The sequence below is a fragment of the Carassius gibelio genome, chromosome B5 (assembly GCF_023724105.1).
Source record: "Carassius gibelio isolate Cgi1373 ecotype wild population from Czech Republic chromosome B5, carGib1.2-hapl.c, whole genome shotgun sequence".
In the NCBI taxonomy this organism is placed as follows: domain Eukaryota; kingdom Metazoa; phylum Chordata; class Actinopteri; order Cypriniformes; family Cyprinidae; genus Carassius; species Carassius gibelio.
The window spans coordinates 37,946,905-37,969,404 of NC_068400.1; the positions used below are offsets into that span (position 1 = coordinate 37,946,905).

Genomic DNA, 22,500 nt, shown 5'->3' on the forward strand with positions numbered 1-22,500 from the left:
GATGGAGGAGGAACAACTTGGAGAAAAAGCTGACGATACAGCAGATGAACATCGAGTCCTGTGGGAAAATAACAGTGAAGACGAACTGGAGTGTAGATTGCCTAAGAGAGAGAGGAGACCACCAAAGACATTCACTTATGATTACCTGGGTACCCCTGCATGCTATAGTGTAGAGCATACGAACACAATGGCGTGTCAGCCCACACAATATGAGATGCAGAACATGACTCAGTGGACTTACCCAGCACCACAGTATCAGCCAGTATACTTTTACACATACAGAGACTTATATGCACACTAAAAAGAATGGATTAGGAAATGAAAAAGTATTAGGGCGACGAGACTATGCAGTGGCCTACACATATCTTTATTGATGAACTGAACATACAGTTAACCGGCAGTGCATACATAAGTTAGAACAGTTGCATACAACACAGCACCACCTAAAGAAAGAAAGTAAAAACAAAGTAATGTCGGGACGACATGTATTTTCGAAGGGGAGAGTGTGGTGGTTATAAAAATAGATAAAACTAATAATAATTAGTGTCATCAATATGTCATCAAAAAAAAAAAATAAACTGAATGTCATTAATGCATAGTGTATGATTTTGGATGATGGCGATTGGTATTCCTTGCCTAGTATGGATGATTGATCATTTGATTATTTTTGCCTTGGAACTTTCACCTGCTGGGGGAGGGGCGCGCTGCTGAGACAATACAGAGACTCAGAAGATATTGCAGCAGCTCCGTGTCCTGTGTCTTTTATTGACTCTTTTTCTCCCCTAATCAGGTATGATATGAGTAAATCGTAGGGAAAATACACTTTATATAAGTCAAGGCTGTGAAAAATGGCAAGTGTCATTGTTTGAAGTGTATTCATTGTGTATATATCTATGTCTAAAAGTTCGGTTCAAGTTTCCCGCGTCTGTATCACATGTACAACTAGTGAATGCTAAACTGATGGCAGAGACTATGCGGTCATAGAAATGTGAAAGCAGAGTGAATTAATAACATATTGGTGTTTTTGAGAACTAATTTAACAAGTTAAGTTACAGGTGGCAATGCTTAAAGGAAAGGAATCTGTTGGTTCATAAGAGAAAGTGTAATATATGTTTATGCTAATGGTGTGTAAAGAGATAATTAGTTTTGCTGACATGCTATGATTCCTGAGGTAATTTAAGAAGTTTAAAAGAGTTGAAGATATGGTAGACGGCACATATGTCTAAATGTTGAGTATCACATGAGAATATTGTATGTAATATGCAGTACGTATTATTAACATGCATTGAGATTCAAGTTTCTATTGAAATTATTTGTTTAACTTATGGAAACAGTATCTGTTGAGAAGCTATATCTGTGATTAATTCTATATTTTTTTTCTGTATATTGTTTTTATCTAAAAGAGATATGTTGTTATACTCTTCACTGATATGAGAATGCAGAAATATTTGCATTAAGAGGACAATACAGAGACTCAGAAGATATTGCAGCAGCTCCGTGTCCTGTGTCTTTTATTGACTCTTTTTCTCCCCTAATCAGGCGGTTAGGGTACTACATAAACAGCGCCAGCCTAATAAAACAGTCATGAATCCGCGCGCGCGTCAAGCTTGAACCACATGTGTGCGCGCGGAGGAGCAGCGCTTAGAACCGCACATCTAGGACTGGAGACCGCTTCACGTGTAGCTACAACGACAACGAGAGGTCTGTGCGAATACAGTCCACCTACAATCGTACGGAGCAACGATGCACCTTTACGCAGACTGCATTTGGCGTTCGGCGAGGAGCACGGTGAAGCGAGCGCGCAGCACGCACTGCTGAGATGATGATGATGGAAGCTATGAGAGGTTACGAGGAGAAAGGGTCAGCGGTAAGCTCGAGCTCGAAGAGCACACGTTATGCTGAGAGCTGCCAAATGGATGCTGTTGGGAAATGACGGGGTTTGAGCTCCAGAGCTGTGTGTGTAGGAATACTGTGGAGCGTTGAGGACTGTTCCCCAATGGAATGCAGAAAAGACAGCGCAACTGCCGCAGTGAATGAAGTTGGCTGGTTGATCCATTCATTAACGCATGATACTAACAGTATACTTAACCAAAAGAGATAACAACATGCATCAAAAGAGAGAAGATCTGTAAACAAACTCTTATTCATGTGAACATCCGCGAAGTGCGTTTTCGTCGGCGGGGGAGATTTCAGCACAAAAGGCGCACGCTCGTAACTCACGATATTGTTTTGATCTGTTGAGCAGTTTTCCAAGTGTCTCCGTGATCCCTGGTGTTCGTCAGCGGTCCTGATCGGCGCGGGATGGTGGAAACGCTGAGCATCGCCGTCATCGGAGCGCCTGGAGTCGGGAAAACTTCCATCATCCGTCAGTTTATTTACAATGACTTCTCCGAGACTTACACCCCCACCCAAACGCGATACGTGTACAGACCCTCGGTCATTCTTAACGGTGTCATGTACGACCTGAAGATTTTGGATGTCCCGCCAATTTCCTCCTTTCCTTCAAGCCCGAGTCAGGTAACGTTAGGCTACGGTAAAGCGCTCGTGCATGTATTAGTGTGTGTGATACTGAATCAGAATTCAACACATCATGATATACAAATTATGCAGTAAATGTTAAAGCACGGAAAATGTAAGCTGAAAATTTTAATGTATATAAGAGACAAAAAGAAACAAGTGAAATAGTTTACTGTAAAATTAAGCTATTGAGTAGCCTACCATGGTGATTTTAAACATTTTCATACCAAAACAAATACATAGGTTACAGTAGCCTATGTACTATATGCTACTATGATTAATTTTTTAATGACTTTTTTCTCGTTAAGTGCATTCACCTTTTATGCTAACCTAAATTAATTTATTAATTAATTTATTATTTTTTGCGTTTTTAAATCGTACAGTTTGAGTCACTAATGCTCACCCGTCAAAAGTGCGTTTCTTTCGGTCTCAAAATCAGTATAAATATGGGAAATGCAAGTTTTAATGCATAGTGAACATTTTTAGTAATAATATGCTATTGTTTAATTTTTGCAAATGTCCTGTCAAAAATAATGCACTTTATAACGTTAGTGATTACTGTAATGTGGTAAAAACCATTGATTTGACCTTGCACATCCAAACTGTCATTATTCAAATTCACACTTTTCCAGTCCTGGTTAAAATAGAGTTTCCTTTTGAACTTTCATCAGTACAGCTGAAGTGAATCTTCAACAGATCCATTAATAGTCTGAGATTCCTGAGGAATGATAGTGCATTGCTTTAGGAGAGAGGGGCATTCCTCTAGAAAAAAAAAAGAAAAGATCTCATTTGGAGTAGTTGCTATGGCGACATGGCTTGAGCTGAGCATCTGTAAGCTTGTTTTCTGTATCCTCCCTCTGGCAAATATTTCTTTCTCTCCCCCACCTCTCACTCGCTTCTGTGTATCTCCCCCTCATCTCTCTCTCTCTCTCTCTGTCTCACACACACTATTACTCTTTCTCTAATTCTGTCTAACAGTCTTGCTATTTAAATCACCCCTCCAGTTATTCTAGTCGGAAGCTCCTCAAATTTGCAATTTTTGGGATAATCCAAGACCCCAAAACACCTGTTTTGTTAAGAAAGTGGCATGGATTCTACAACATCCCCAGGTTTTCTTGCATCACATTTCTTGCATTACTGTCGAAACCACCACCATTTTCCATCAATCAGCTGCTACATGAAATACTTGCAGTGTATTGCGCAGAGATCTACATCTGTCACGTTTAGTTAGTAATTAACTTTCTGTAATATTCACACAAACACAAAAGCTTCATTGGCTCTTTCATGCGTGTTTCACTGGTGCAGAAAATCAACTCTGCAGGAAGGTAGCTTTTTATAACAAGGCCAACAATCAATTCGCGCTCTCAAGAATTATATTAGATTTAAATGCATTCATTTTGCAGACATTTTGATTTAATCAAAGCCATTTATAAATCAGATTAATTATAAATCCAAGATGTGCTACTATGCCAGAGAAGCACAATGCTAGATCCTTACAAATCCTCACAAATCCAGACGAATAATTTCAGCTCACCTCCTAATACACTCAGAGCATTTGCATGCAAGACAGGGCCAAGCAGGGATCTGTGGTCTCCTCGGAGCAAACGGCTGAAAACCCACAACACTGCCTTCGAAGGAATGAGATATAATTCCCTTTTGACCTTTTTAAGATTTAAGGCTGAGTCAAATTCAACAAAATTCTCACAAATTCCCTTTAGGTCTGCCATCATCTGAAAGACTGAGTGGTCTTCAGAATATAAAATTCTGTTTGTTCTGTGAACAAACGGAGCTATTTTCTCACCTTATTTTCATTTCAGAGTGAATTCTCTGCATCATGACCACTCCAGACAGAGACCACCAAGGTCGCTTCGTCTCGTCTCAAGTGATTGTGTTGATTGTTGCCATGTTCTGTATTACCAAACATAGTGTTGACCCCAGTGAAAACAATGAGAAAGAAATGTTATTAAATGGTGATGAGCATGTTGAATGGAGAAATAAAAGGGTTGCTCGTCACGGTGGCGTCATGCCGTCCCCACAGCGAATCAGAGAGGTGTTAGTGGTTCTGATGTCACGTCAGCAAAACGGAATGTAAAAATGATGAACATGCTGTGCTGAGGTGCGGTGGGGGCATTGCTTTCATCGCTCGGAGCACACTGAGCAAGAGCACGTTGCAGCTAAATGCCATTTAGCTCCCTTTAGAGCATGGCAGGCTGGAGCACACAGAGGAGAAGGTGTGTGTGGATACTGGATACATCTTCATTAAAATGCTTCTTCTGACAGGCCCTGGTGTTATATGTAGACGTTTCTGATGAAAGAAGGAATAAAACCAAAAGTACAAAGTCATAAAATCAAACATGATTTTAAATGGCTGTAGAGATGAAAGTTTAGCAGATTCATAGATACAAAAAGCAGCTGAATTAGCTTAAACCCAAATACTAACAAAAGCTTTTAGACTAAGAAAAGTTCAGTTTCTTTAACCATTAGAAAATTCATAGACATAAAAAGCTAATATTTACATCTAACTGGTGCAGCATGAAGCTAAATCCAGTTACACTGGAGTCTCCCTTTGATCTAGGTCCATTTTTGGCTGATTTGCTGGTAAATATATATATATATATATATATATATATATATATATATATATATATATATATATATATATAATGCATTTAGCAGACACTTTTATCCAAAGCAACTTACAGAGCATTTAGGCTAACATCTTTTACCTAACGTGTTCCTTGGGAATTGAACCCACAACCTTGCACTGCTAATACAATGCTCTACCACTTGAGCCACAGGTACACAGAATATAAATATATATTAGATATATGTATATTGCTTTATATGTATATTGTGTTACAGGGCTGTTGAATGCTTGAATCTGATTGGCTGATGAACAATATAAGATGGGCAATTTGTTTTCATGGCTAAAGTAGTTACACTTCAAGTCACGGTCACATTATCACCTTGTGAGTGCATTATTTTCTAATAATTTAACGGCATGTCATCAGTTAAACCTTATATTAAACATTACATTTATATTGCAATGGAAATAATGTAAATGTCTAATTTATTTCATTTACATAATAGTTTAATTGTTACAAGGGCTACACTGAAAAATTTGGTCTGAGAAGTTGCTAGTAAATTTCACAGTTAATTGCAAAGAAATGGACATTCATAGATTTCTGAAGTTGAAAGACTGAAATCTTGTTTTTTTTTTCTTTTTTGTTTGCTTACACTTTCATGTAGGCAAGCAAAAATGCTAAAACTGCAAAATCTCCCCATAATGCATCATGGAATATCTTCTGTATCTCTGTGCATTGGAGTGCAAAATGCAACAGTATCGCTCAGGTCCTGCTGATATTCGACATATAGACAACTGTGAATGATAATCTTTGACTGCTTGGCGACTTTGGTGACTGAATGTCGCAGTTTGTTCACATGATGCCATGGCAGATGGAGCAGATCAAAAGCCAGCATGATTCAGGATTTCATGTTACTGCCAGCCTCTCTTTCTCGCTCTTGTTCTCTCTCAATTATGACAACAGAGGGAGGGCTCAGTGACAGGTTCCCCCGTGTCTACAGCAGTTGCTTGATCATGTAATGGTCCTCAGAATGTGATAGAATTCACTTTGCCCAGAGCCATGCACTACATCCTGAACTGTTTCTCACCACTAGCTGAGGAAGAAATGTGCTTGTGGCAGATTTTAGTTGTTCTTTTAGCCAGTGAAATTGAGGAATATCAACTTGGGTTTAGTTTTTCCTGCTCTGTGCTCTGACATGACTCTTCTCATTCAGCACTGGTTTGTTACTCAATGCTTTTGCCAATGTCACACTGCTAACTCTCATGTTAGAAAAATACTCTTCATTGACATTGACTCTTGCATTCTTGTCCTTTTTATTCTATGGCACTCACTTTTTCTTTCAACTACTCTGTCTCTTTCAGTCCTATGAATAAGGGTGATGTGTTATGTGAAGGATCATTTTGTTTCTTACAAATTAAAGGATCAATCTATCATGCTTGTCAGTGTTTAAACTGCAAAAGTGATAACAAAAAACATTCGATCAAACTGGAATGAAATATTCCTGAGTGACACTTCTCAAGCTTTTGAGACAATATTAAATTCATCTCCCTTTAAAACAAACACCGTTCAGAACTGGGCTGTCTCGAGGACAGATGTTCTCATTATTTGTTTCATGCCTGAAAAGTGTAATATCTCATTTAGGAGGCATTGTCATACATCGCAGTGGCAGCGAGTAGGAAAAAGAAACCAACGCAATAAATCTAGCTTTACACCTTAGCATAAAATTAAGAAATATAATTGAGTAATTATACCATCAGTTATCAGGGACTGAGCCAACAAGCAGTTTAGTTCCCTGGCATGTAATGATTTAACTCAGACATGCAGTTATTTGATTTAATGGTTTTCTGAATAATTTCAACATCTACATTTGGCACCTCTGCCACCTGACTGTTTCATAGATGAATGAATGTTGTGCTGAAAGAATGATTTTGTTCTGCCTCCAGACATGAATAAACAGGTGGCTTAGAGAGAAAAAAAAATAATAAAAAAAATGAATGCATTGGATATTGTAGAAGACAGAAAGCATTTTGGTGCATTTTAATATATTTTTCATGAATTTTATACTACTTTGAATTAATGCATTTTATGGTAATATATAATTTATATGTATATATGATATTGTACTAAATTTTTTAATAAAATATATTTATTATATTATTTTCCACATTAAATTACATTTTACAAATTTTTAAAAATTATATATACATGCAGTATATATATAGTTTTATAAAATATACAATATTACAAATATACATATGTTATATTATTTATTATTAAATTTAAAAAAAATAACAATAAGTTTAATACATTTCAGTGTTTAAAATATATTTGTAATCATATTTAATAGAATTCAAGTTTTTGTTATTGAACATCTTTTGAAAATTTTTAGAAAACCGAATAGAAAGAAAGACATTTCGGGAAATAATTATCAATTTATTTTCAAACTGATGGAGCTGTGTGTGTTTCTGAATAGAGTTCACTTCCTGTCCCTATTTTAGCCTAACAACAGTGTATGTCCAAGCTGTCCATTCAGCAGAACGTCAAACGTACGTGTGGATCAGATCACATTTATTTGTGAACACGCTTGGCAGCTTTCAGCAGCTCAGCCACCCATTAAGTAATTTCTGGTGGACTTCTTCCAAATTTAATTTAAAAAAAAGTGGCGACCTTCCTTGCCCAGAGGAGAATGTTGAATTATGATGAAAGTGAATCTGAACATGTCCTCTCTCTAACTCACACTCACAGGAAAGAACAGAACTGAGGCTTGACAAGGAGAGAGAGAGAGAAGCTTCTATTTTTATCTTTCACGGGGATGGCAGCGCATCTGAAACATCTAACAGGCACACTGAGGGAGCGTTTATGTAAGAACAGTGCTCAGCAGAAAAGAGCGAAAGCTTTGAGGCTCATGTTTAATTGACAGAAATTCGTCTTGTGCTCTAGCGCTATAGTCCACTGCAGATAATTGCTTCAATCTACCACTGATCACTGAGCTAGAACTCCATCAAACTCATAGAATGTTGAGTTTGTGCTTAATAAGGTCTGAGAACCGTCAGATTTCCCAGTGGAGACGGAGGACAAGGCATCTGCTTCTGATGTGCAGAAAACTGAAAAAGGAAAAAAGCAAAAGAGAGATGGGGGGAATAAAGGACAAAGACTTCCTATTCAGCAATTGAGGACTGTTTTAAACTCAAACACACAGACTCTATCCTCTTCTATTCTTTGGTTTCAGTCATAAGTTGGAGAGTGTGGTGGAAATGCAGAAAGCTATATTTTGCACAAAAAGGTGCCTTAGTGTTTTTCTGTATAAAAGTGAGTTTCGAACCCATGATGCCAGACACCTTTTGTGTTCCAAAGAAGTAGGGTAGTCATGGTGCCATTTCATTTTTTAGTCAGCTATCCCTTTAAATGTCCTTCCTACCTTTTCTGTTTCACTATAATGATCTACAACATGTCAATGTGTTTTTCTGCACACCTGATTGCTTTCATTATTATTAGGTCTACACTAATGTGCTAGTGCAGAATCACAGTAGTCATCTCTGAGTGTGAAATATTAGCAGCAGGCTGCTTTTCTAACATCACTATAGAGGATAAGTGTAATTATTCCTCTGTCAAGATGAATGTGCAACCACTGTCTTTGATACAGTTGACATTGATTTTCTTTATAAGCAAGATCAGCTTGTGACGAATGGCTTCAATTTGACTTCCTTCTCGCACTCGCTCTTTCTTCTGTGCCCAACGCACACAAATGCAGATCACAAGCAATGTGGCGATTAAACCAAATCTACTGGAATTTCACCGCATGCGAGCACCTATTCGGTTCAATCACTGATTCTTTAGAGTTTAGTTATTAGGGATCTGCTGTGGTGAGGCCAGACTTTTCACTTGCAGCTTTTTTGAAGCTTAGGTTCATTTCACACTGTGTTTGTCGTTGAAAACTATTTAAATTCAGCATGAAATGGAAATTGTGATCATCTTCCCAAATTATCTGAATGAAAGGTGGGACTTGATTTGGTTGATAGTTTTTCTATGCTCTCAAAGTCTAACAGTATTTGAGTCGCTGATATATGGACAAATGTGTGAATGTAACCTTGTATGTGCGACGTCAACGTCTATTCACAGCCTGCTTATGTATGTATGTATGTATGTATTTGTTATGTATGCATGTATCTATCTGTGCTGAATTTTCTGAAATAGATGAAACTACAAAAATAGACTGAAAAAATCTATCTAACTCTAGAGAATTTGTGTTGATTATTTCAGAGAATGTAAATAAGCAGAATTCACACAAATTCGGAATATCATTTAAAGATTTTCCATGAATAAGGATTTAATGAGAGAAGAACAAAACAGCTTGAATTAGTATTTGTGTTGTACAATATAGAATAAAAAAAATAACTTTTGAAGCATAATGACAAGATGTTTTCTGAGAGGTCTACACAAATCATTTATGCAACCTATGTAATTTATCAAATAAAACAATAATATTAAATGTCATGGAATGACATGATATACCACATCTGAGGTTGTAAATGAATACTTGAATTTATATTCAGTTCATATCATAAGCGCTCTCCTGAGAAAAGCCGAAGGGAAGGGAGATGAGGTCAGTGTGTTATGGTTGAAAAAATTTACTCGCTTTCAGATGTCCCCCATTCAGTGCTGTTGTGTAATTACTGTATGTAAATCATTATTATTCATGGGCTGTAACCTTATATTCTCCCCCAGTCTATTGAACCAACTAATAATGTACCAGCGTTCAAATAACAATGGGCACACACACACGTTTTGCACTCAATACCTCGGATGGAGTAGAGAAATGACATTAGGAAGAAATCAAATTAAGCAACAAGACAGTATATATATATATATATATATATATATATATATATATATATATATATATATATATATATATATATATATATATATATATATATATTTTTTTTTTTTTTTTTTTTTTTCACCAGTGGAGAATTTGTTCTTAATTAATTATTAAGACCTAAATAAATAATAAAAAAGCTGATATTTAAAGGCTATGTAAAGAAAACAGAATATTTTAGTGTTTGAAGCTAATACATTTTTTCTCAAAGTTGTAATATGGTCTTTTTCTGATCATTTAAATATGTAAAGTACACGTCGGCTGCACTTGTTTAATCAAAATCATGGTTTCTTGACCTTTAAATGTTTTTTTGCCACCACATGATCTACATTGACTTTGTCGAGCAATCAATCATCGGTCATCTGTTTGTTTCTGTCAGGAGTGGCTGGATGCACGGTGTAGAGGGGTCCGCAGCGCAAACGCCTACATTCTGGTCTATGACATCTGCTGTGTGGAGAGCTTTGAGTATGTCAAGATGATCCGACAGCAAATTGTGGATAACAGGTATGACAGAGCTCATTCAGAACCAGAAATTCAGATCGGGAGTAGTACAAAGCACATCATCATTAATTAATGTAACTGTATCAGCTGCACTGACAAACTACTAAATGGTTTTGATGTTTTTAATAACAATTGGCCCTTGTTTCCCAGCTGATGCTGAGATAATGAGCTGACATTTGAGAATATGGATGAGTGACAGTTACAGAGCATAGACACTGTCACCATTTCTACAGCTAATGAGAATATAATAGATGCCAGTGAGAAAAGCCTTTTACATATGCAGGTCTTGTGCACCATAGATTGCGTACAGCATCATGTATTTCCATAAAGGTCTTATGTGAACAGAATGAATGACAGAAAATGATCTGCAGTCTCCACCTTTAGCCCTTTTCCCCACCCACAATATCACAATGCTCACGTTTTCACTGCTTTGAGGACGCCTCAGTCTTAGTGCAAAAAGTCCTTTAGACACTAAGATTTTAATGATCATTTTATTCAGTTAAATATATAGATTGCATGGAGATGTATGATGTGGTAGAATATTAAATGCATACACATAATAAAAGAAGCAGCTGTGGTAGAATCTTTTTTTTTACAAACGTTCTTTGACTAAACATGGACTTGAAAGGTTTAAGAGATAGTGAGAGGGTAGACGGGAGGAGCCATACTGAGAGAGCACAGATAAACTATATGAAAGGGGGATAAATCAGTGTAAAACATGACACAAGCACCCAGACACAGGAATGAGGGATTGGTGTAGGCTTATTAAACACAATGACGTTGGTTTCTTTGACAGATTATTCACCTCTTTTATGCTGAAATTACTTGTGCATTCTTTTCTTTCTCTCTGTCTCTATGCATATATTGAACACACATATATATAATAGCATAAATCCATCCTTAATTTCTGACAGATTTTAAATGAGTAGAATCGGAATAATAGGAATAGTTTGCTTTTTATTATTAAAATGAATAATATGGGATTTTGAACTTGGGTCCTTGGTTAAATTTAATGTGTTAAAAGAAAGGTTTTAAATATATATGATATGTAATATATGTATGCATGGAGCCCTTGGTAATCTGCTATTATAGTCAATACTATATTAATTGGCCAGGCATTTATTTAATAGCTACGTATTTAACCAGATGTTACACTTGACATTTTCTAAGCAAATAAATTAAACCTTGCATTTTAATTTGAGCTCCTTGTGCAACAGTGAATTGGCAATTACATTAATTACACTTTTTTCAGATTAGCAAAATGCACACACACTCGCCATTGAAGCCCCCTGAACATGAAATGCATTCATTCTTCATTTTGTGTGTGTGTGTGTGTGTGTGTGTGTGTGTGTGTGTGTGACCTTCAAGCACAGTCAAGCGCTGAGAAAGGACACGCATCATGCAGTCTCCAGCACACATTATGAGCTCAGTGCCATTTTTTTAGAGAGTGTCAAGGAGCTGAGGGGCTTTCATGTTTGTGGAAGATATTATTGTGCAAACATGAACGAATATTTTGTCCAGAATAAATGTCACCTAAGAAATGGATCGATTCTCATGGGGTCGCTTTGTTTTACTTGCTAATTCCCTCTTAAACCTCTTTTTTATTGCTCTCCTCCCCTGCCATCTCACCTACCTTCCCTCTCTCTTTCTCTTTCTGTGTCTTTCCATAAGAGTGGGCAGCAGTAGTGAGGTGCCCATCCTGGTGGTGGGCAGTAAGCGGGACCTTCAGCGGCATCGGTTCACCCAGCGCAGGGCCGTGTCTGTCCTGGTGAAGAAAACCTGGAAGTGTGGCTATGTTGAGTGCTCGGCTAAGTACAACTGGCATGTGCTTCTGCTCTTTAAAGAGCTCCTGGGAATAGCCGTGGCACGGGGACTGCGTCCGAACCACACCTCTATCCGACTCCAAGGGGCATTGCAGAGGAACCGCTGTAATGTCATGTGAGAGATATGTAGCCTTTTTTGAATTTATGCTTATTTAGGACCAGTTTGTTTTATCAGTGTCTTAATTATCTGATTTGAACTGGTCCTATGTCAGTACTGAACGACAGCTTTGCTGTACCACAAGGATGGAGCTTTGGAGACAAACTGTTAATCAAAATGGCTGGAATATTACCACCTAGGGGCCTCTGTAACTGATGCATTCATCTGATGGATTACCTTAGGTACTTCTGATTTCACTTCTCCAGTGTACTCTAACAAACAGGAAAAATGGAAGCAGATAAGGATTTTTTTTTCATCTTACAATGGTCTGTCAGGGTCGGAGTAAGATATTGCATCTGACTCAAACAGTGTATAATTTGTTTCCCCTTCTTGCGCAGATTTAAATTCAGATGCTGTGGGTGCAAGTGTGACAGTTTTCAACTGTTGCTTGGAAACAGCTATTATATGAAGGATGTACTTATTGTTTAGAGACAATGATGAGTGAACGTTTGTTAACCTTTTGGAATTATCTGTAGTGCTCGTCAAATTTGACCTAAAATATGAGCTGATTTTTCCCTATGTTATATTATCAATTCAAAAAGAAACAACAACGAAGCCACAGTTTTTCTGCACTTTGACAGAATCACTGACTTTAAAATAATCCCTGTCATGTTACTCATTGGCCAGTTTCCTTTTTGCAAAACTGCTTCAGGACATTAAAGGGGTCATATGATTCTGATAAAAAGAACATTATTTTGTGAATTTGGTGTATGAATGTGTTTATGCGGTTTAAGGTAAAAAAAAAACATTATTTTCCATATAATGCACATTATTGTCGATTTTTACAAGGCTCATTAGTCTGAAAAGCAAGTTGTGCTCTGATTGGCCAGCTATCAAGTGCGTTGTGATTGGCCTAATGATTCAAGCGTGTGACGGAAATGTTACGTCCCTTAACATATGCGGTCTCCCAGGCCTGCAGCACGAGACTCGGTCCAGCTGCTCTGCTCGTGCACGTCCCATCATCGGTTCTCTTTTAGCAGTTCAGTCAGTGCACTGTTTGGAGTAACTGAATAACTTGGGATACTGGTTTATTTAAGGCATGTTTATAAACCAAATAACAAGTAATCCAATTTTGTGGATTAGTGCGTACTGGAGATGCAAACCATTTCAAACGATTCAGTTCGATTTGGTGAACTTGTTCGACCAGTTCACTAAGAAGATCCGGTTAAATAGAAAGATTCATTTGCGATTCGGACATCACTAGACAAGATAAAACCAATAACAAGGCATTTGTTGCATCCAGTGGGAACATAATTACTGATTATAATGACTACAACGTTTGAATTGCCCCACTTTATAGAAGCAGGCTTTGTGCCACAGACGCAATGCAGGCTACTGGTTCAGGAAACAATCCTCACCCTCTATAAAATGTGCTGCACACATCTGAATATTTGGGTTGGACTGTTCTGGGACAGTGTTGAAACACATCTTAACCACTGATTTCTAGTCGTGTCTTCTTTTGGAAGGCCAAACAAATAGTTTCGCTTTCACAACGTAACATACAGCGACTCTATGACATGGCAGCGGCAGCAACATAGAGAATAAAATGTACGTCTTTGCGTCAACATATGGGCAGCGTTATGCAAATCATCCTATTTGCATAACGCAAATCTTTTTTTTTTTTTTTTAATTCCTTTTATTAAGAATATCTCTTTGGATTTGAGATCTTTGCAACTTTACAGATCTTATTTATACACCAAGAGCTTGTAACACCCCAAAGAGAAAGGAAAAATTGCAATCGCATCATATGACCCCTTTAATATTGAAGGAGCAGCAAGCTTCAAATCCTGCCACAACATTTCATTTCATAAACCTTATTAGCCATATGCTGCAGCTCACAGACAGAAACCTCACCATTCTCCAGTTCCATTGGTAGTAATTCAATGGGCCACTTTACACAGACCCTGTAAAAGTGTAAATAATATTCCTACAATGTGGTTTGAACAGCTTTTTTAATAACAAAAGGGTTTTGTCCATAATGGCTAAAGGGGGTCGCACACTGGAAAAGAAGCGCTATGCTGTTTCTATAAAATTTAAACATATGGTTTTCTATGAGTATACAGTACACACACCAGCAGTGCTAGCTACGAATGAGATTATGTATGATGGAAGACTTTTGTGCATTTTTTAGCAAATGTTTATCTTTCTGTGAGTTTGATAGTCTGTATGCTTCATATAGAGACATATAATGCCCTTTATCTTTCAATTTGCTTCCTTTCCTTTTTTTTAAGAACAAAACTTTAAACTCAAGGATGCCACATTGTTGACCACCAATCTTGAAGTGAATTTTTGCCTCTTTGGTGATTAGGTTGAGTATTTACCAATGAGTTGTCCTAGATGCAATGTGCACTGCGCTCCTGTTCTGCTGTGCGACTGCCTTAAGAAATGTAGGAAATTTTACCTTAAAATAGGCACCAGCATTCATAGTGATGAGCCATCCTTCCATATAGTACACCTCTCCAGTTCACAGATTTATTCCATGGTGGATGTATGAACAAGGATACCTGGAGATCCTTAACTGTTATCTTGGACATCATTAAATCATGCTGACATATTTCATTTCAAACTTCTTAGCACATTTGCCAAGATAGGTGTATCCCAGCATGCATACTATATATAAATGCATTTGCAATCGTCTCACCATATGCCATCCCCAATCAAGTAAATTTCCAAACATCCTACCTCCTAAATATAGATCACTGAAGAAATGAGGCACATAAATAATGTCTTCCTTTGGCAGGATAGTGAGGTGTTGTATAGATTTCAGCAAGCATGTACTATCAGTAGCACTCTAGAAGCTGTGTGAAGTGATGATAAAGGAAACAAGTCCTCTGGGGCTTCCCTAAACCTGAAGATTTCTGCTGAACCAGGATGCAGAGGAGGCTTACATCCTTTACTGCAGTGGACTGCAGTCAGTATGGAAGTGGATGACAGCGCAATTCACATCCTCTCTGGAGTATTTCTGAATACAGAATACATTAAAGTTAAAGTGCTCTAGTGTCTGCAGTGAGATTAGGGTTGATCGGGCCTACTGTTTTTTCTCTGCTAACGTACAGAAGAGGTAGACGTTAGGCCCAAGCTTCAAATTAACTAATAGAGAACATGCTGTAGAAGTGCTGATAGTCAACACGATTGATTGGCTGGCTGTGCGGAAGTCTTGATTCACAGCTAGAGCTGTCGCACTGCTACACCTATTCTGTCACCTACTCTGGTCCAATGTAATAAACTGTGGAGCATTGGCACACTGGTGGAAATTCGTTAGACGGAAAAAATTGATGGTCCCAGCCCAAATGCTTTCCCATGACAGAAAAAGGTCATAAGGCATACTATTCTCAGAGTGTGCAATGGAGAAAATTCAACCTCCTTCCTCACAAATGCAACTCTGACAGCCATCTATGCACTTGTACACATATTACATGACTCAAAAGAGCTAAGAACTTCTGTCAGCAGATGGAAACATAAATAAGTTAGCAACTTGGGTCATCCTTCAGACTTTTTTTATCATAAATAATCTGTTTTCTGTTTAATGGGGCTGCATGCTTTAATTGGCAAAACCAGAATCATTCAGGGGTAAATTGCACTGATGTACCTACATGAGTGAGGACAAGAAGATCTTTGTAACAGTACTTGAGCATTGATTTTGTCTTTTTGTATAATGTTAATGCAAAATAAGCTTAGCATGTAGTTTAAATGTAAGTGATGGAAAAAAAGTCAGGGTTGTCTTGTAAAACAGCAGAGAGGGGCTCATACATTTGCATGCCACACAGTGTTGTGCTATGGTTGTGGACTGAGGACTAGACAATGTAGCAGATGTCATGTTCTTGTGGAATATGTCCTGTGCCAGTAATGTTAAAGGCTTTAGACTAAACATTCAGACTTGCTGAATATGGATTGTCTTGGTAGGACTGTCTGTTTTTTGTTTTTGTTTTTTTATTATAATTTTTTTAGATTTTAAAGGGCTACCTGCTTTTTTTGTAAAATAGAAACAGATGTTTGTTTTCTTTTTAGTAGTTGTAATGTTTCATCAATGAAAAATGAATAAACCCTTTTAAACAATGCCTGAGGTATTCTTCTCTTTTGTTAAATATTTCATTCACTTGTGTCTGGCATCCCAAACCAACTGCTTGTGTGACATCTGAAACACTGTGGCGCCATCAATTGGTGAAAGATCACAAAACATCACATGACTGCAGTCCCCATGTCCTATTCTAAAACCCTAAACCAACCCTAAACCTACCCCTTACAAAAATGCAAAAGTAATTATTGTAAAGTGTGGGAATTACTCTATTTTGATGTGCGCATGCCCAGTAGTTTTTGCTGTATCCCTTCTAGCCGAACTATAATTTGCTTTTAGTTTGGAATGTCAACATTCAGTATTGTCTCTTGCGAATGAAAAGTGAGAGTGTGATGCTCGCCGTATTGAAAGACGGAAATCATCAGTCTCTTATCCAATCAAAATGGAATGCATTTGGTCCAATATTTTTATCAAATGGGTCCCATTAAGCTGCGAAGCCTGTGATCACACTAGAATTTGAGCATGCAAAGTTTGTTCAGACGCTGCGACGGCCGTCATATGACATCATGCTTTGCAGCGTCTTTTTAAACACTTAAATTCAGCACATATACAATAATAATACACCTAAAATGTAAAAACACAAACTGATCCACTTTCCTGCAGCACTGCAGTTTTAGAATTATATTCTTTTAATTCAGATATGAGGTCATGCTGTGGCGTTTCGATTTGCCGTTGGTCACATGGTCACATGATGCGAATTGGCAGGACATAGTTCAACTAAGTGTGAACTTTGGAATGCAGCGAAATGCGAAAACATTTTGCACAGCTTGCGTTTCCAGTCTGACACATTCTCATGCGTATGAATGGAAGTCAGTGGAACCGTGTGACCGCGGCTTTATGCGTTTTCACTTTTTCAACTTTAGTTAGTCTACAATGTTGCTGTTTGAGCATAAAAAATATTTGCAAAGTTACAAAGCTCTACGTTCAATTCAAAAGGAGATATTTCATTTAACAGAAATCACTTTTCAAAAACTACAACAAACGACTCGTTTGGACTACAATAAACATTTTTCTGGGATTTGTGATATCACAAATACAGACGAATGGGATGAGACCTGGTTGAGCGGCATTAGGGAAGGCAACGAGTGTTATCACTATATCGGAGACATGTTAGCTTTCCCAAGGCAGATGAACTTAGGGTGGTTACAATCATCAGGGCTTAAATCGCCCTCACGTTTATTTGATTTTGATGCAATATTTACACTGAAGCTCGCAGGCTGCTGTGGTAAGAGGCATGACATTTGCCGACTAAACTCCAAATGGTGCCAATCACAACATATGCTGGCCCAGCTAACCAATCACAGCATGTTTCGTATTCAAGAAGGTGGGCCTTCATTTGATACAAGAACTCCACGTTTAATTCCCGATTTATGAATATGAATATAGGCTATACATTCGTATACGAATAAAATACGAACTGTCTGGCCAAACAATTAAAATGCTAATTATGCAAGAAAACCTTATGATTTGTTCATCTAAACAACTTAATTAGACTTTATATATTGAATGCGATTATGCACACATTTTAATAAAGCCGAATCAGTTTTTGTAACAAGTGAATACGTTCTTTGACTTAAGTCTTAAGACATAACACATTAGACACTCTTTTTCGCCACCTGCTGGCATATTTTGTGTAATACGAAGAAAATGGTTACTGAACGAATCAGTGAACGAATCTGAATTAATCATTTTGGTGAGCGAACTGAAAATGAATGAATCTCTTGAAAGAATCATAATTTCCACCACTACTCTTTGTACTCATCCAAACGTGGTACTCCGTTGTCCTCTTCTTGTTTGTTCCCTCACACATCGCAGTTACACAAACACGCACGGCGCATTTTTCTAAAACTGGTGAAGTAGTGCGCAGTCATGACGTAATATTTTGGCGAATGCGCATTAAACAAAACAGAAACTGCGTGGTTACCTATTATTTCAAGCTTTCCATTTCTACTCAAGCTGTTCTAATTAGTTGGTTAGACTCATTCACCTAACTAAAAGTAATTTTTACAGTTTAGCCTATATTAGAAACCCAATGTAGGCTATTTCAATCCAAATTAATTTGGTTCAGATTCGTTAAACTTTTTCTTGCAATTAATGCACTTAAATGTGTTTTTAAGTGACTTAGAACAACATAATGATATTGAAAGTATTCTGTACACAGATTTAAATTATGGTACTATTATATACAAATACAGTACTTTCAGAAAATATTATGTAGAAAATTTAATTTATAGAATTCATAGAGCAGGAGCTGGTGATGAAAATTTCAACAATTCAAAGTTTTTTTGGAGTATACTGTATAAGAAAGGGTATTTTTTTATATATATAAAAAATAAGTGAACTTATTTAAATAAGTGTACTTATTTAAAATACAATAAAATCATAATTATGTAAAATGTATGTTTAAGTAATACTTAATTAGACATTATCATAAAGTGCATTGTTATAAAGTGCAAAGACCTATTGTCATTAAAGTGTAATCTTTTTAAGTACACTTAAGTGGCCTTTAATTTAAAATATATGATATTATCTGCAAATGCACTTTTAAAAAAAGTATACTTTTAAGATTGGAAGTACAAAACAAGTACACTTTTAATACAATTAAGCACACTTCTTTTTCACAAGGGTGGAAATGTGCTGTAGAGATTTAAGTGTGTCCAATGTATGTCCTTCTTAAGATATTGTTTTTAGATACAAAGCAATAGTTTGTAGTTTACAGTAACATGTATGTATAAAAGTGTTACATTTATAATTACTATTCCCTGCCTTCAGTTCACTCACACGTTTGAAGATGAAACATTACATGAAGCGCATTGCGTTCTGGAAAACAGTATCACATGTAGTGTCTTAAGATTCATGCATCAAATTTCAGCAAATGTAGCAGGTAATATACAGACATTCTATGTATACAGAACATTAACTTACTATTACACAGTATACACGCAGCATACTGCAATATAGTAGGAGTTGTATGGTAGTATGCCATTCCGAACACAGCTTCTGTACTGATTTCAGTGTACTTGAATTATATTTAGTAGATTCTGGTAAATAGGTTATTTCATGCATACAGAAAATTTGCACACTATGCACAGCATACTGAATACTGCACATCTAGTATTGAGTAATTGAGTAATTTGATAGTATGGCATTTTGAACACAACAATACTTTTTGATATTTTCAATGTGAAAATGTGATATGTGATAATGTGATATTTTCAATATCCACACTATTTATAATACAAAACGCCATAGAATAGTGCATAAGCACGCGATTTGGGACGCACCTAGGTCTAGACTAATTATTATAGTGTTCGGGAGGCAGGGGCGGACTTTACCATTAGGCAAAGGTCGGCAATTGCCTTGGGCCCCGAGCTACCTAGGGGCCCCCAAAATGCCCCATTAACTTGCTTAAAGATTTATTTATTTTTTTTACTTCGTGCAAAATATATATTTCTAAAACTCCATTTGCGAAAAATGGCATCAAATCATTAGTGTCGCAGACAGGAGGCCCCCCCCCCCACCTCACTACATTGGACTATTCCATTATTTCACTTACTGCCCATCTGCGAAAGTGACAAGGCTGTAATGCGCCAAAAAACTGACGAAGAAGAAGTGATTGGCAGTGATAGACAGAGTGTACAGAGAGAGAGTGTTGACAGTAAAAATGAAGAGAAGCTACCCAAGCGGTGCTGAAAAAAGGAAGAAACAGGAGGAAAGCAAAAAGTTTTTAGGAAAATTGATGAGTAATGAGTACTAGCAGTCACTAGCCGCATTTCCACTGTCGGCCCAGTGCGAGCCAGGGCTTAAAAGTTTGTTTGTTTGCATGCTTTGTTATATATTCAAATTCAAAATCATCGATGTTTTATCTATAGAATTTATTTAATTTATCAGGACTCAAAATTAATCACACATAAATACACTTATTTCTATTTTATTTATTTATTTATTTTTAACGCTTATGAAAATAGCCTGCTTATTCAGTCGAGTCTGTTTCTGTTTATTGGCCACAGTATAGCCGTCATATTTAGAATTAATGATAATATCTCTATTTTTATAAAAGCTCCCGAACAAAAAACATTATTAGGCTATATTCTTTTATGATAGGCAACGTGAGATAAACTCTCGAGACGAGGCTTGTGAAAGATAATATAAGTTACTTAATACACGATTGTGATAGAGAATAAGAAGCTGACGTCTGATTTCTTCAAGCGGTCATATTTTACCATGTTTACTATGGTAATATGTTTAGCGTGCATATCTTTTTCATCGCTTGTAAATATTTCTGCCTTGTATGGTCCACATTGGATCAAGTTATTTCAAACACTCGCTGCTGACTGAAAGAGAGTTTTGAGCTCAACTTATTTAAAAAAAAAAAGTGTTTAATGCTGGTGTTAAAGCTGTTATCTTTCTTAAATGATCCTCGGCGCAGACTCTCTATTTTTATAAAAGCTCCCGAACAAAAATCGTTATTATATTTTGATGATATGCAACGTGGAGCTAAACTCTTGAAACGAGACGACAGATAAAATGTTACTTAATAAATACACAATTGTGAATAAGAAGCTGACGTCTGATTTCTCCAAGCGGTCATATTTAACATGTTTACTGTGTAACGTTAATGTTTATCGAGCATAGTCTTTTACATCGCTTATAAATATTTCTGCCTTGTTTAGTGATTATAATCCACATCGGATCAAGCAAACACTTGCTGCGAACTAAGAGTGAGTTTTGAGCTCAACTTATTTTAAAACGTCGTTAATGCTGCTGTTAAAGTTGTTATCTTTCTGAAATTATCCGCGCTGACGCTCTCTAGACACGGAGAAACTCCGCCTTTGTTCACAACCCCTCCTCTAGCCCCAGCTGGCCCGCTTTGGCTCAAGGTTTTCGTCGGGCCAAAAAACCCTGGCCGTTGGCCCCGAGGAAGCCCCGGCGAGGCAAGATCAAGCCCCGGAAGTGACAGTGGAAACGCAACTGGCCCTGGCACGCACAAGCACGCCCGGTCCTAGCTCGGTAGTGGAAACACGGCTATTCTGACCAATGTGTTACACTTGAACTTGAAGATGACCAAGCACTCTGGCCAAAACATCTCACTGACAAAGAACGCTGCTTAATAGTGCAGAGAGGCCCAGTTCAGAGCAAGGATAGAATTTATCCTTTTTATTTTTCTTCTTTTTTTCTTACAGATACAACTCCAGATGTCTATACATCATTGCTGTGTGAAGACTGCTGAAGAGAAGTAACAAGAAGGGCTTTTTTTTAAAAAATAAGGATTGACAAAAGGAGGGAAACAAGAGATGTAGAGGGCCCCATGTCTGTGTTTGCCTTGGGCCCCAAAATGTCTAAATCCGCCCCTGTCGGGAGGGGCCATGCTCAGTGGCTCCAGTGCATGTGTCACGCCCGCCCAAAAAACCTGAACACAAAAATAGTAAAAAAAAACAAAAACAACAACAATTCCACAATTACGTTTTACACAATTCAGTATTTGTAACGTGTTTCAGATACAGTTTTAACATGTATACTGTTTTTAGAAACAATTATGATACGGTTCCATAGAATATCTTCCCTGACAAGAATTTACCAGAAGAAATGGTCTGAAACGCAATATATATATATATATATATATATATATATATATATATATATATATATATATATATATATATATATATATATACATTATAATTGCTATATATATATATATATATATATATATATATATATATATATATATATATATATATATGAATTATAAGTATAACATATAGAAGTGTCTATAATAGTATGCATTTTAAATACTCTTTATTATCGAGCCCATATTTTGTATTACTCAATACTTACAAGCGTGTTTGTAATTCACGTGAATAATGAGCGACTGGATGACAAACTATGAGCGTATGTAGTGCGCGGGTGATTTCGCTCTGCTCTCGCGCCTGTGGTCGTCGCTCATGCTCTCCAACTCGCTT

General features: G+C 37.1%; 1 protein-coding gene across 1 annotated transcript; it reads left to right on the forward strand.

The window, feature by feature from the left end:
* The first annotated feature begins 1,654 nt into the window (after window positions 1–1,654).
* On the forward strand, window positions 1,655–16,511 carry rasl10a (RAS-like, family 10, member A). The gene is made up of 3 exons (XM_052556022.1): window positions 1,655–2,517; window positions 10,361–10,485; window positions 12,154–16,511. The coding sequence occupies exons 1-3, from the start codon at window positions 2,302–2,304 to the stop codon at window positions 12,422–12,424; spliced, it is 612 nt and encodes a 203-aa protein (XP_052411982.1). The 5' UTR covers window positions 1,655–2,301; the 3' UTR covers window positions 12,425–16,511.
* Window positions 16,512–22,500: the final 5,989 nt, after the last annotated feature.